General features: G+C 43.6%; 1 protein-coding gene across 3 annotated transcripts in view; it reads right to left on the bottom strand.

Moving 5' to 3' along the window:
• DIP2A (disco interacting protein 2 homolog A) overlaps nucleotides 1–14,497 on the bottom strand; it is a 113,511-nt gene that overhangs the window by 49,561 nt on the left and 49,453 nt on the right. For all 3 annotated transcript variants that reach the window (XM_071562896.1, XM_071562897.1, XM_071562898.1), the window contains 4 exons: nucleotides 12,265–12,384; nucleotides 7,130–7,366; nucleotides 2,534–2,662; nucleotides 1,605–1,724 (listed from right to left, as the gene is read on the bottom strand). In XM_071562896.1, coding sequence (XP_071418997.1) covers nucleotides 1,605–1,724; nucleotides 2,534–2,662; nucleotides 7,130–7,366; nucleotides 12,265–12,384 — 606 coding nt within the window. The remainder of the gene's footprint in view (nucleotides 1–1,604; nucleotides 1,725–2,533; nucleotides 2,663–7,129; nucleotides 7,367–12,264; nucleotides 12,385–14,497) is intronic.

The following is a 14,497-nucleotide window of genomic DNA, read 5'->3' as shown; positions in this document are numbered from 1 at the left end:
CTGAGCCTCCTCTTCTCCAGGCTAAACACCCCCAGCTCCCTCAGCCTCTCCCCACACCACTTGTGCTCCAGACCCTTCTCCAGCCTTGTTGCTCTTCTCTGGCCCCGCTCCAGCCCCTCAAGCTCTTGCCTCAACTGAGGGGCCCAGAACTGAACACAACACTCAAGGTGTGGCCTCCCCAAGGCAGAGTCCAGGGGAAGGATCACTGCCCTGGGCCTGCTGGCCACGCTAGTTTGGATCCAGGCCAGGATCCCATTGGCCTTCTTGGCCACCTGGGTACACTGACCATCCCTTTAGAGTTCTGATTCCACATTATCAAAGGACCAGAATGTGAATCTCCACTTCACTCCTCCCTGATCTGGAAAGCTGCTGCTTTCTGCTCTTTGCTCTCCATATCTGTTTCAATGAAAGACTCCACTAAATCAAGAAGGGTTATCAGAGATAAATGGCCTCAGTGACATCTGGACATTGATTTTTGCTGCACTGAATGCTCAACAGGTAGTGGCACTATTCTATCTTTAAAGAAAGGTATTTTGTCAAAGTCCTCCTTCAAGCTGCTCCAGAAAGTGGAGAGAGATCTTGCTCAGCAACCCTGGTTGGAGTAACACCCAATCCAGGCAATAAGGAAAATTAATGCTTCCAAGAGATGCTCTTCACAATCACATGCACCTCAGTTGAAGTCCACCTATCTCTGCTTGAAGAAACTTCCCAGGAAGACCAGAATCACAATAATGTCATATCTTAAAACATCAAACCAACAGTAGAGGGAATCCAGTAGCTCAGAAATGTCACACTGAGGAGGAGGGTGTTATGGGTTCACCTAGGTGGGCCTAGATTTGGGCTCTGAAGTTTGGATTAGGCCAAAGCTGTCAGCTGACTTGAGCTGGGCTGAGCTAACAGCTGACCTCTTCATGCCAGTAACTTTGTATTCCATACCACATTATGACATCATCTCCAGGGAAGTAGGAACCAGTGTGGGAGTGGTTAAGGCAGTCGCTTCTCAGCCCTCCTCTTGGGAGGACGCACGATGCTGTCCCAGGGGGGATGGAGAGGACCAGGCCCACCACTGGCTCACAGGGTATCTCAGGAGTAAACTGTGTTGTTCTGGGTCTCTCCTTTCTGCTTGGGTTTGTCTCCCTGGGGAATAAGTATTTTCTTAAGTAATGTGTAGTTAGGACAGTAGAATTTGTGTGTTCGTTAAGAAGTTGAGGTGGGGAACTTTTTGTTGCAGACTTGTGTAAGTGTATATTTGTACTCTCTTCTAATTGTCTCTTTGTGTGAAAAATATATGTAGTTTTAGTATAAATGCCATTTGAAGTGGGTTTTTTCTTTCCCCTCTCTTTTCCTCCCTTTCCCTGGTGTTAGGAGGGAGGTTTTTCTCTCTATGCTTGGGGAGGGTTGGCAGTTGCTTATCTCAAACCAAGACAGAGGGTTGAGTTGAAGGTTATCTTTCACTTGTAATAATATAGGACCTTTCTCTATTCCCTGTGACAGTTCTACCACCATTTGTTTTCTACTGGGAAGAGAAAAAAACCTCAACACTTGCTAAGAAGTATCAGTTGTGTCTTGCACAGAGAGTGAACTGTATTGGAAAGAAAATTAACCTTCCAGCAGTTCTTCAAAATCATCCACAAAAAACTCTTTCAGGGGTGGGCGCTTTGGTCTTTTCAAGGTATTCAGCAGCTGCTGGATTTTGGAGGACACTCTGCTGTTCACTGGGACACCTGCCAAATGGAAAATATTTATTATTTGTCACATTATTAAGAAACACACTAAAACACACAGATTTCATGTGGAAAAGTCACTCAGGATGAGTATCTTGCTTGGAAGAAAACAGCTTTTTTTGTTTTCAAGCAATGCTGTTCTCTGGCTACCTGCTGATGCAGACACCTCATCACACTTCATTTTTGCTTTTCAAACCACCAACTCCTTAATGAGATTCCAACTGAAACATGAAGAATGCTCTTTTCTCCACAAGTCTAAGTATTTGCTTCATCTTACCTTTCACTCCACTCTGAAAGCACCAGAATGCTTAGAAAAAATGCTTGGAAAAAATCAGTGCCTCTTGGAGTATTTTAAAATTTATGTAGAAATAGTCACAACACCAAACCTTGTTGAATGCTGATTCAAAGTTTGCATATTTGACAGAGTTAATTAAAGTAAGTGGTATAAAAGTAGTATAAATTGTATAAATACTATATAAGTAGTATAAATAGTAGTTATCCAAATTTAAAGCTCTGAGGCAATGAGATGAAATACATATATATATAGATACAGATATAGATATTTAGATAGATAATTATATAGAGATATATATAGATATAGATGATATAGACAATATAGATTATATAGATATAGGTATAGATATATATAGATAGTTCTATAGATATATAGATACATACATAGATATAGAAAGATATAGAGGTATAGAGATGATAGGTAGATAGATAGATAGATAGATAGATAGATAGATAGATAGATAGATAGATAGACAGACAGACAGATAGATAAGGGAGGTTTCCAAGGCACTCACCATCTGCAGTTTCCAGGATGCTGCTGCTGTAGCCCCTGGGCACTCCTCGCACCGATGCCACCTGCGGGTGCTCATGGTGCAGATGTCCCACCAGGCCAGTGGTCACGTCCGGGGGGGCACAGTGGTTCTCTGCAGATATGCAAGACACACATGGGAGCTCATTAGGCTTTCTGAAGGATTAATACAGGCAAAGTTGCTTCTCACAGCAGGGCATTTCCCAACCCTTCATGCACTCAAACTGCCTTGTCACAACTGGATTTGCTTGGTGCTGTGCCCTGTTTCCTGCCTGTAGAGAAACGCTTGGGGAATGTCACAGAATCACTGACTGGTTTGGGTTGGAAGGGATCTCAAAGCCCATCCCACCCCCTGCCATGGGCAGGGACACCTTCCACTGTCCCAGGTTGTTCCAACCTGGCCTTGGACACTCCCAGGGATGGGGCAGCCACAGCTTCTCTGCCCAACCTGTGCCAGGGCCTGCCCACCCTCACAGCCAACAATTCCTTCCCAATATCTAACCTAAATCTCTCTCCTCTTTTAGTTTAAAAACCATGCCTGCTTACCCTATCACCAACTGCCCATGTAAAATGTTGCTACCATCACTCCAAAATTGTAACCCAGATTACAGAATAGCTTTGAAGGGAACAGGTTAGGAAACGGCAGCACTTGTGGGAAGTGTTGGAACAAAAGACAACACGAATCAGAGGCCTGGAAAATACAGAATCCTGATGAATAAAACCAGGAATGCAGCAGGGAAGAGCTGGAGAACATCAGGGGTTGGAGGAGCTGCCTGGGAGTACCTCAGCATGTCACAACTCCTGCAGGAAGAGCTCCAGGCACAGGGAGATCAGGCAGTGTTGTGACACACACACAGGAGCACTAAAACAGCAAGGGCCACAGCCCCAGTCCCAGATCTGCACAGCTGACACAGACACCTCCAGTACAGCTCTCAAAGGGTTTCCAGGCATCACCAGGAAAAAATGTAACTCCATTCCCACCTCTTGCAATGGCCCTCACTGCAATGCCAATGTTTGTGCTACAGAGAGCACTAAGCAATTTACCTGTAATCCTAATTAACAGGAAGCTCAAGAGGAGCCAACAGTGTGCCCAGGTGGCCAAGGGGATCCTGGCCTGGATCCAAACTAGCATGGCCAGCAGGCCCAGGGCAGTGACCCTTCCCCTGGACTCTGCCTTGGGGAGGCCACACCTTGAGTGTTGTGTTCAGTTCTGGGCCCCTCAGTTGAGGAAAGAGATTGAGGGGCTGGAGTGGGGCCAGAGAAGAGCAACGAGGCTGGAGAAGGGACTGGAGCACAAGTGCTGTGGGGAGAGGCTGAGGGAGCTGGGGGTGTTTAGCCTGGAGAAGAGGAGGCTCAGAGGTGACCTCAGCACTGTCTGGAACTGCCTGAAGGGAAGTTCTGGCCAGGTGGGGGTTGGTCTCTTCTCCCAGGCACTCAGCAATAGGACAAGGGGGCACGATGGGCTCAAGCTCTGCCAGGGGAAATTGAAGTTGAAGAGCAGAAAAAAATTCATTCCAGAGAAGAGTGCTCAGGCATTGAAATGGGCTGCCCAGAGAGGGGGTGGATTCCCCATCCCTGGAGGTTTTTAACCTGAGCTTGGCCGTGGCACTGAGTGCCATGATCTGGTAAAGGGACTGGAGTTGGACCAAGGGTTGGACTTGATGATCTCAGAGGTCTTTTACAATCCAGTCAATCCTATGATTCTATTCCCACCCCTTGTAATGGCCCTCAGTGCAATGCCAATGTTGGCACTGCAAAGAGCACTAATCAAGAACTATGAATTCCTTCCAGGAGAGTAAGGCACACCAAGGACAAAGTGTCACTCATAACCACCAGGGTGACAATGTGTGTAAGCCTGACCCACACAACCACTGTGCAGGACCTACAGAGAGCCCCAACACACACCTGAAACTCTCTCATAGAATCACGGAATGGATTGGGTTGGAAAAGACCTCCGAGATCATCAAGTCCAACCCTTGGTCCAACTCCAGTCCCTTTACCAGATCATGGCACTCAGTGCCACAGCCAATCTCAGCTGAAAAACCTCCAGGGATGGGGAATCCACTCCCTCTCCGGGCAGCCCATTCCAATGCCTGAGCACTCCCTCTGCAAACAAGTTTTTTCTGATCTCCAACTTCAGTTTCCCCTGGCAGAGCTTGAGCCTGTGCCCCCTTGTCCTATTGCTGAGTGCCTCACTCTGTTGTCTGTATTTTTGGAGTCACTTTTGGATGTTATTTTTTCCCCTGAACTTTCCCTGAGTCCCAATTCATGGACTTCCCTCAGGATGTAACTTAACCAGGGGAACAGAGCCAAGTGCTGGTGGTTTCCAAGCTGCAGGATCAGCCCAAAGGTCCCCACTCCTCACCTGCCAAACCCTGCAGGGATTGGTAATGTCTGTCCATGCACAGACAATGCCTTCTGTCAATGCCTTCTATACGGAGGAGGAATAAGTTCAATTTACAGGGATTTATGCTTGGATAAAAATCACATTAACCTAGTTAATTATTTGGGCATTTTATTAATAAATGCCCATGACGGCCCATGCAATTAGTCTGTATCAGCCAGAGATCCTGTGGCACAGCAGGGAAACAGGGGTGGGGAGGAGTTAAAAAAAAAAAGCGTGAGCAGACTGTGACTTCAGGAAAAACATTTAATCAGATTCAGAACTTTTCATTAGTGATGAGAAGATAGAGAGAAATGTAAGAGAGCAGAGTCCCAGGAAAGAACACATGGGATAGGACAGAGAATTAAAAGCCACAGTATTTCCAGCTACTCTAAGAGTTAAGGGAGGAAATACTCCATAGTTGAGATGGTGACCTTGGGAAAAAACAAGACATACTGCCAGCCTTATTAATTAAAAAAAAATACACTAATTACACTAAAAGGAAAAAAAACCCCACAACATCCAATCCACATGGAGATGATATTCTTGCTGTTATAAGTGAAAGACAAAAGAGCTGAGAAACAATGCACATTCCTCTCTGACTCCATTGAATCCTGTAACTTTGCACTTCCAGCACTGCATTTTACTGCCTGGGACTTGGTCTGAGTTCACCATTTAAAATTCAAGCTGGAGAGGATGAGCTGCAAGGGAACAAACTGCTAAATTTAAACTCTCCAGCATCCCAAAACTGTGAATAGCTATTCAGCACACAACCAAAACACAGAATATTTCAGTAGGGCATGGTAATTAAAATATGTAGGATGCCTCTTCGATTGCTGAGGTCTGAAAAAAATAAATCAACTCCACTGCCCTAGGGCAAATCAAAGCCCTTTGGGAAAGCATGTGAGTACTTATTGAGAATCAAAAAAGTCTGCAGTGTAAGAACTGACTGAGTTTTGATGGTCTTGTGAGCAAGGAAGGCTACAAAGAGACAGGAAAATGTCCCAACTGAACTGGGACTGCATTAATATGTCACCACAGCAGGAATGAAAACTGATGGAACACGGCAAGCATTCCAGAAATGAGGAAGACTATTCTTATGCAAAACAGCATCTATTTTTTGTCAAAGGCACTGGAAATGTTACCTTTATGAACATTTTCAGTAGATCAGCTCTTAATGATTCCTGAGCTCCTTCCTGATAGACACTATTTATGTCCTGCTAATAAAATTCCAAACCTGACTCTGGACTCTGCTGGACTCTGAATTCTTAATGAGGCACTAATTTTGCTTACAGTGTTGTTGATTAAACAGTCCTGATGGAGAGGTCTTAGGAAGCTGGTTGTGAAATTTGAGGTGTATTTATCTGGTCTGACGCATCAGACATAACAGGATGCCACGTTACACCTTCTGTATCTTGCAAGTTTTTACAGGTATATTAAGAATTCCATCCATCCAGTTAAGCTTGGAAGGTTTGGTGATTTTAAGGAGTTAAACATGATTCCTATTAATCCATAATGTGAGATCCAGAATGGCTCAAAGAGAAGTGTTGATGAATTCCACCTTACTTACATCCACCAATGTCAAACACTTCAAATTTCTATTCCATCTTACTTATACCCACCAATGTCAAACACTGCAAATTTCTCACAAACAAGCTTGGAAATAGGAATATAAAAATTAAAGTTTGTTTAAAGGGTGTTTTGTACAAGCAGGAAAAATTCCCTAGCAATCAGTACCTCTGATTTCAGAACTTCCCCAAAATTCTGGGTGTTGTTCTCATCTTTTGGGTATTTATCAAATGAATCATATCTGAAATATATAACCTGACATTCTTTAGGGTGAATACAGAGTGGAAAGCATGCACCAAACCCAGCATTCCTTTGAAATTCTGCTTTGGAATCTGGTAAATCTGAACCTCAGTTTCCTGGTGAATCTGAACCAGTTTCCTGGTAAATCTGAACCAGTTTCCTGGTAAATCTGAACCTCAGTTTCCTGGTAAATCAAGTGTTTTACCAAGAATGTATGTTCAGATCTCATGACCGACTGGTTTGGGTAAAATGAAACACACAAATGTCATACATACCTGGGCTGTGAATTGGCCATTTTAAGGCTATTTCCTGGTTTAGCCCTTTGTGTTTAGCCCTGCTTTGGGCCGTGTACTCTGCTTTTACTCCAAGCACATGGGCAGGTTTACTGACCTATCTGGGTGTGTGCCATGAGATCTGCAAGCACAGCAGTGGCAGGAGCGGCATTGGAAGCAGCAGCAGGATTCCCTCCGGGATGGGATGAGGTGGAGGATGCAGAGGATGAGGTGGAGGAGCCCTGCATGACCCGGCCAAGCCAGGGCTCCACGCTGGAGTGGCTCTCGAACGGAGTGCAGCTGATCCGCCCGTGCCGCCGCAACGAGCCCTCATCTTCTGATGCTGACGAGGTGTCTGTGAGCAAAATAATAACCATGACAGGCATGAAATGGTGGAGTGACCCAGCACAGGAAACATGGAGCTCTGCCATGTTCCGTGCTCTCCATGCAGCGTCCTCATGTGCCGCACATGAGGTGCAAGGGATCAAAGCAAATGGGTTATATCACAAATCCACCCTTATCGTTCTTGCTCCATTCACCCAAAGGCTTGAAAATTAATGGCACCCAATTTCCGAAAGCATCATCCCCTCCTAAAAATAATGAACAGCTCCTTAGTTGATCTACCAACTCCATCCAACCCTGTCCACTGTCATTTCTTAGGTTAACACAAAAAATTGTACAAATGAGAGCTGGAACACACCTAAAGCAAAGGTTCCATTACCTCCAGTATTTGGAATGACACAGGCGTCAAAAAAGGCTTCTACCTACAGAACCTACTGCACTCACCAACCATGTTCAGTGAGCATCCCATCCCATCCTGTATTCCATCCTGTATCCCGTCCCGTCCTGTATGCCATCCTGTATCCCGTCCCATCCTGTATCCCGTCCCGTCCTGTATGCCATCCTGTATCCCATCCCATCCTGTATCCCGTCCCGTCCTGTATCCCATCCCGTCCTGTATGCCATCCTGTATCCCGTCCCGTCCCGTATCCTGTCCTGTCCTGTATGCCATCCTGTATCCCGTCCCGTCCTGTATCCCATCCTGTCCTGTATGCCATCCTGTATCCCATCCCATTCTGTATCCCATCCCATATCCCATATCCCATCCTGTACCCCATCCCATATCCCATCCCATCCCGTACCCCATATCCCATCCTGTATCCTATCCCATATCCCATCCTGTACCCCATCCCATCCCTATTCCACTGACTGAAAAAATACTTCTGCTTTGAACAGGCAATTTTTATCTCGTCCCATCTGAATAAATCCATTTTTTCTTGAGTATTTCCCTTTTTATTTCTTTGACGGGAGGAAATCTGCACTTTTCTGACAAATTATTTGGAGAATTACTACAAAAAGCAAAGTACTCTAAAGTTCAATGAAAGAGTAATTACCAAGCATGTATTTTAACCACATAAACTGGTAATAATGAGTACTAGAAATGCTCAGTAAAGCATCTTTTCATTCTAGATGCATATTTGTCACTGTTAGAAGTCTGACAAAAGGCTCCTAATTTAATTACCACTCAGTCATTTACAACTTTCCAGAAGTTTCCCTTTCCCATACAAACTTTCCGTATTTATTATCCATCCAAGAAAAAGCAAAAAGTTTATTCTAATTACCAAGCAAACACATTCCTGTTTTTAAGTGAAATATAAAATCTCTTCTACAGACAAAACCTCGCCCTCCCAAAGAGATTGCTGCATTTAAGAACTCAATCCTTTATATGTCTTATATAAGACAGGGTGTCTGTTACACACTCCAACAGTCCCTTCCATACATGGAAATCTGGAGTGGGTCACAGCAGGAATTTTGCAGCCTTAATTTTGGCTCAATCCTCTGAACATGTAACCATTCAGGCAGCTCCAATTCCATAGAAATCTGCTGAAGCCACGTTGAAAAGCTACTCCTCATCCTGGGCAATGCATTTCACTCATCAGCTATTTCACTTTCTGCTTTTCAAGAATATGTGCATTTCCAACAGCTCCACAACAATTGCTCTTAACAGTCTAAACCCACAGAAATCATTTCATAAGAAGCCCATTTAACTCGATGGTGTTTCACAGTTAAAACCAGTAGATCTTTCACCTGGCCTCCCTCATCCAGGCTGACAATTTTGGTTGAAAATACCCAAACAATTGGTCCGTGAGCAGATCCAGCTGTGTTGCATCCCCATCCCTGGGTCCATGCCTGGTGTGACATTCCTGGTCTCCTGCCATGCTTGGAGCTTTGGCAGCTGAGTCCATGTGCTCCTGGAGAGCAGCCAAACCTGTCCCCAAATGCTTCCGACCTTCCCTGGCTTTTCAGCAGAAAGCAAAAATAAGCAATTACAGGAACATGGAACAAGATAGCATTACAAAGAGCCAGGGATTGAAAAAAAAAACAACCAACAAACCAAACCACCACGTTTGCAATCTATAATCACTGCCATGGGCAAGGACACCTCCCACTGTCCCAGGTTGCTCCAAGCCCTGTCCAACCTGGCCTGGGACAATTCCAGGGATCCAGGGGCAGTCACAGCTTCTCTGTCCAACCTGTGCCAGGGCCTGATCACCATCAGCATAAAGAATATGAACCAAATGATTCCTTCCTGGCACCTGATGGCAGCTGTTTGTAACAACATTTCAGTTATTAATTAATACCAAAGCATGGCTTTAATTGCATTAACTCCAGCCCATACAAGGACTTAAGACAGAGGGTTAATGGCTCAAGACAATGCTCAGCACTGCTTGGGCTCTTTGAAACTTCAGATCATTCTTGCTGAGCTAACTTTGCAAATAAAGGCAGGTCCATAAAAAGACAATTATTTTTATGGTTTGAATGTTCTGACTGCCCATGATACAGAACTTATCCAGTGGCCCATTCTCTTACAGGGATAATGGGATGGCATAAAAAGTCACCTTGTCTTAGAAAGAGCTCTGGACACTTAATTCTTCCTAAAATATCCTGAGTTGGAACACTTGAGTCCAATTCCAGGCCCTGCACAGGAGCACCACAAGAATGACACCATTGAATGAAACCCCCAGATCCCATGGACTCATCCTGCTCTGGCTGAAGGTCAAACAGCCACATTGGTTTGGTTTAGCTTGGCAAAATGCCAACTGCCTGTTAGAGCCCTCCCCAAGGGAAAGGGAGGGAAAAAAACCAAACCTGTAAGTGGAACTTTGAAATGGAAAGGGTTTTACATTTACACAGAAGAAAATTAAAACCAGAATATAACACACATATATATATATATACAAAAGTGAAAAGAAATAATAACAACTTTACCAAGTCATCCAACCAAACAATACAGATTCCAACCACCCAAACCCCACAAAACCCTCCCAAAAACTATTCCAGAGCAAACTCCCAGCAAGAGAGGAGAAAAATGACCAAGCAAACGTTCCCTCCCTGGATAACCCAGCAGGGATGGTGACAAGGCCTGATCTGGGCAGGGCAGGGCAGCGCGGCCTCAGGGGCTGAGACAAAGAGCAAAAGGAACAGAAGCTTCACCTCCCTCTCTTTTTGAACTTCTTGATGATGTCAGATGGTATGAAATATCTCTTTGGTTGTCTAAGTCAGGTGATGCTTGTCCCTTCTGATCTCTGTCCCATCCTCTGGGCCTGCTGGATTGAGGTCTGGCTGGAACTAAAGCCAAAACTACCACAGACACCCCTGGACTGCAGGGACAGGGTCAGGCACTGCCAGGGCAGGTGCACCATTTACACCCCACCAGCCCCTCTGATACCCTTTCCCTGCCTCTTTCCCCACATTTACTCCTTCCCACATCTACTCCTTTCCCCATCTGTGCTTCCTCACCTAAACAGACCATAACAAGCCTCAGGCAGTTCCAAAATTCTTTCCCCCCACATGCCCTTAAGTCCAGAAGGTTGTCCAGTGCTGACCTGTCTTGATGGGTTTCACACCTGGCCAGGAGGGCTGAGGTTCTCCAGGAACAGCCCCAAGAGAAGTCTGGACAGGATGGCCCTTCAAAGAGTCCTGAGCTTGGGTTCCTCCCTGCTGCAATTCCAGGTGCTCCTCTGGGCTTGTGGCTCCCAGGACAGGGATTTGTTTATTTGGGATTTATTATTTGGGATGCCCCACAGCTTTTATCACCCAACAAACACTGTCCCACAGCATCTCAGTGGTTTTTAACAGTCATCCTTAAAAGATATTTTAATTACAGATACTTAACATATCTTCTAGGCAAAATAATAAAGAGTCAAGAAAGACCATATATAATAAAGAACATTATTAGGTATTAACTTGTGAAATAATTGCAGAACCCACAAAACCAATACACTGAGTTGTGTGACTAGGGGGAAAAAAAGAGGGATTTCCTTGAAATGGGAAGAACGGAAAGAAGAAATCCAGCTGAGGAAGCAGAAGGGCAGCACACCAGACCTTTTAGAGAAAAGTAAGAACCAGAAGTAATAGAAAGGGGCAGCAGAGTGTGCTCCTGTCCCCAGGCCACATGACAAAAGACAAGAGCACATCCTCAGAATCAAAGAGCTTAGGAAATTCCTCCTCTTTGCATGCAGGACTCTGGCCCCAAACCACGTGGCTCACTTTAAAAATTAAAGAAGGTGCTCTGCCCTCAACAATCTGAACAATCACAGTGTATGATTTTGTGACTGTTTCAAACTGCTCCCAGTTGAAACCACCTGATGAGTGCCCTGTAATTAATGCAGCACGTTAATACTCTGGTATTGCGTTCAACTTTTAAAAAATGCTCTGGTGTCTTCTACAACTTTTACAAAAAGAAGCTTGTGCAATGTGAAAGGAGGTATTTCCATCTCTGACAGGCTTGCTAAGATTATCTCCTCCAAGTGAGATATGATGTAAGAGAACATATTTCACAGATATTTCACAGACTATTCTGAGCTGGGAGGGACCCACAAGGATCAACTCTTAAGTCAGTGGCCCACACAGGGGATTGAACCCATGACCTTGGCATTGTTACAGCCAAGTTTTAACCAACTGAGCTCATCTCAGGGATTTAATGCCTAAAGGGCACCTGCACACTCTGCTTTCATGTGAACCTTCAGCAGCTACATCTCCAGATGAGACACTAAAAACTGTAAGACCACACACAAATCCAATGGAAACCTGGGTTCAGGTGGACCATCTCCAAATGGTTTGGGTCAGAAAGGACCTTAAAGCTCATGTTTTTCCAGACACCTTCCACTAGACCAGATTGCTCCAACCTTCCTTGTACACCTCCAGGGATGGAGCAGCTCTGTTAACCCTCTGTGCTCAGCCAGCAGGTACCTGGAGGGGTGTAGGTCTCTACTGAGGAGTGCACCAGCACGGAGCGTCTCTTGGAGGGCATGGGCATCTTCCTCTCCTTGTACTTTGCCAGTGCTGCCTGGACAGCTTCAGTGTGGACATCTGTTAGAAAGCAAACAAAGAAAAAAGTTAAGAAATTCAGTTTATCAGCAGAATCAGCCCCTCTGTCTCCTGCTCCAGTTCAGAGCAACGGCTCCCAAAATAAGCAGGGTCAAGTTGAGACATTTTCCTCACCAAAATGAGCATTTCTGAGAAACACTCTGAAATAAACACTGAAATGACAGAATATTTAGTACATTATTTCTGAACCACAAGTCATTTTTCATTTGGGCAAGGTGAAAATTTCAATGCAGATTCTGTTGATTGGTTTATTAGTTCTGAACCACAAGTTATTTTTCATTTGGGCAGTGGGGAAATTTTAATTCAGATTCTGTAGACTGGCAGCAGTGCTTTAACTCTTCACCCTCAAAATCCAGGATGGGCAAAGAAGTACAAGATCTGAACTTGAAGGTCTCACAAAGAATGTAATAAAAGACAGAACAAGGAGATTAATAGACTTGTCAGATCAGAACTGTTGTGGTTATTGCTATTTTTCTGCCAATTATGATTCCAAATTATAATCTCTCCATTTTCAGAAGGGGCAGAGGGAGAAGGTAACAGATTGAGTGGGATTAATGTTCCCTCTGGGTTTTAAACCAGCACAGGTGTCAAAAGCCAAAACTTACACAGAAAGAAAAGTCCTGACAAGCAAACAGATGCTGAGGAGAAACGAGGCAGACCAAAAATATTCTATAACTCACCACTTATGATTCAAATTAATAAAAACACGTGCAACATGTGACACTGCACTGGGCAGAACCAGCACAGACCCCACAGGGAGTGTGGGGTGTGCCTTGGTCTGGCCACACTTCTGTTACTGAAGTTGCTGGACAAGAATCACAGAATGGATTGGGTTGGAAAAGACCTCCGAGATCATCAAGTCCAACTCCAGTCCCTTTACCAGATCATGGCACTCAGTGCCACGGCCAATCTCATCTTAAAAACCTCCAGGGATGGGGAATCCACCCCCTCTCTGGGCAGCCCATTTCAATGCCTGAGCACTCTCTCTGGAATGAATTTTTTTCTGATCTCCAAGTTCAATTTCCCCTGGCAGAGCTTGAGCCCATCGTGCCCCCTTGTCCTATTGCTGAGTGCCTGGAATTTCAGAATATAACTATTCAGTTGGAAAGAGAATACGTATTCTTTCACTAAAGTATCCATCCATTCTTTTGTTAAGAGGCAAATATGAAACAGGTTGATGGATTTGAAGGTATGGAACTATCAGTAGGTATGGAACTACCTGTAGGTATGGAACTACCTGTAGATATGTCGGTCTATGTGACAGACACACCAAACTCACAATATAACAGAATTCCCCTGTTCCTGCACCTGCAGGGATTGACCTTGTGGATGATACAGATAAAATATTGTATTTTACAGCACCTTCGGGGTGTTTGTTTGTTTTAAAGCACCATTTCTGGTCCTGGCCCTGAACCCCCCTTGGTCATGCTGAGCACAAGGCTCTGTTAGAACAAACTGTTTCCTTCAGTCTGGCCAAAGGGATCCCCAAAATCTCCCAGGCACCAACCAGCTCTTGGTGGCAGAAATGTCACTTTTCAGTCTCCAACTCCCCACAGATAATCTGTTCAGAGTCAGATTTAATATATTAAATAAATATCTTACAAGGCTTAGGAATTTTACTGATTTTAGTTATTTACCAAATAAGAACTTTTTATGCAACTAACATGAGAGGTTCAAAGATGATGCTGTTATGAGAGAAAAATATTAAGAGGAATATAAATATTTTTTTAAAAATTAACATATTAAACTAAAATTAAATAAAAATTAATTAAAAGAAAAATTAAAAATTAAATGAATTAATAAATTAAAAATTAAAAACTATTAAAAATAAAATCGAAAAATTAAAAAATAAATAAAATAAATTTAAAAAAAAATCGTTAAAAATAAAATTTAAAAAATCAGGAAAACACCTATCTTTAAAATTAAATAAAAATTAATTAAAATTAAATAATTAAATAAAAACTTTTATTACAATTATTTTAAAAATTTAAGAAATTAAATAAAATTTTAAAAATTTAAAACTTTCATTAAAAACTAAAAATAAAATTTAAAAATCAAGAAAACATCTAACTTAAAAATTAAAAAAAATTAATTT

Source organism: Pithys albifrons, chromosome 8, assembly GCF_047495875.1.
Source record: "Pithys albifrons albifrons isolate INPA30051 chromosome 8, PitAlb_v1, whole genome shotgun sequence".
In the NCBI taxonomy this organism is placed as follows: Eukaryota; Metazoa; Chordata; class Aves; order Passeriformes; family Thamnophilidae; genus Pithys; species Pithys albifrons.
Note: the sequence above shows the minus strand (reverse complement) of the source record. Positions and strands in the feature narration are given on the sequence as shown.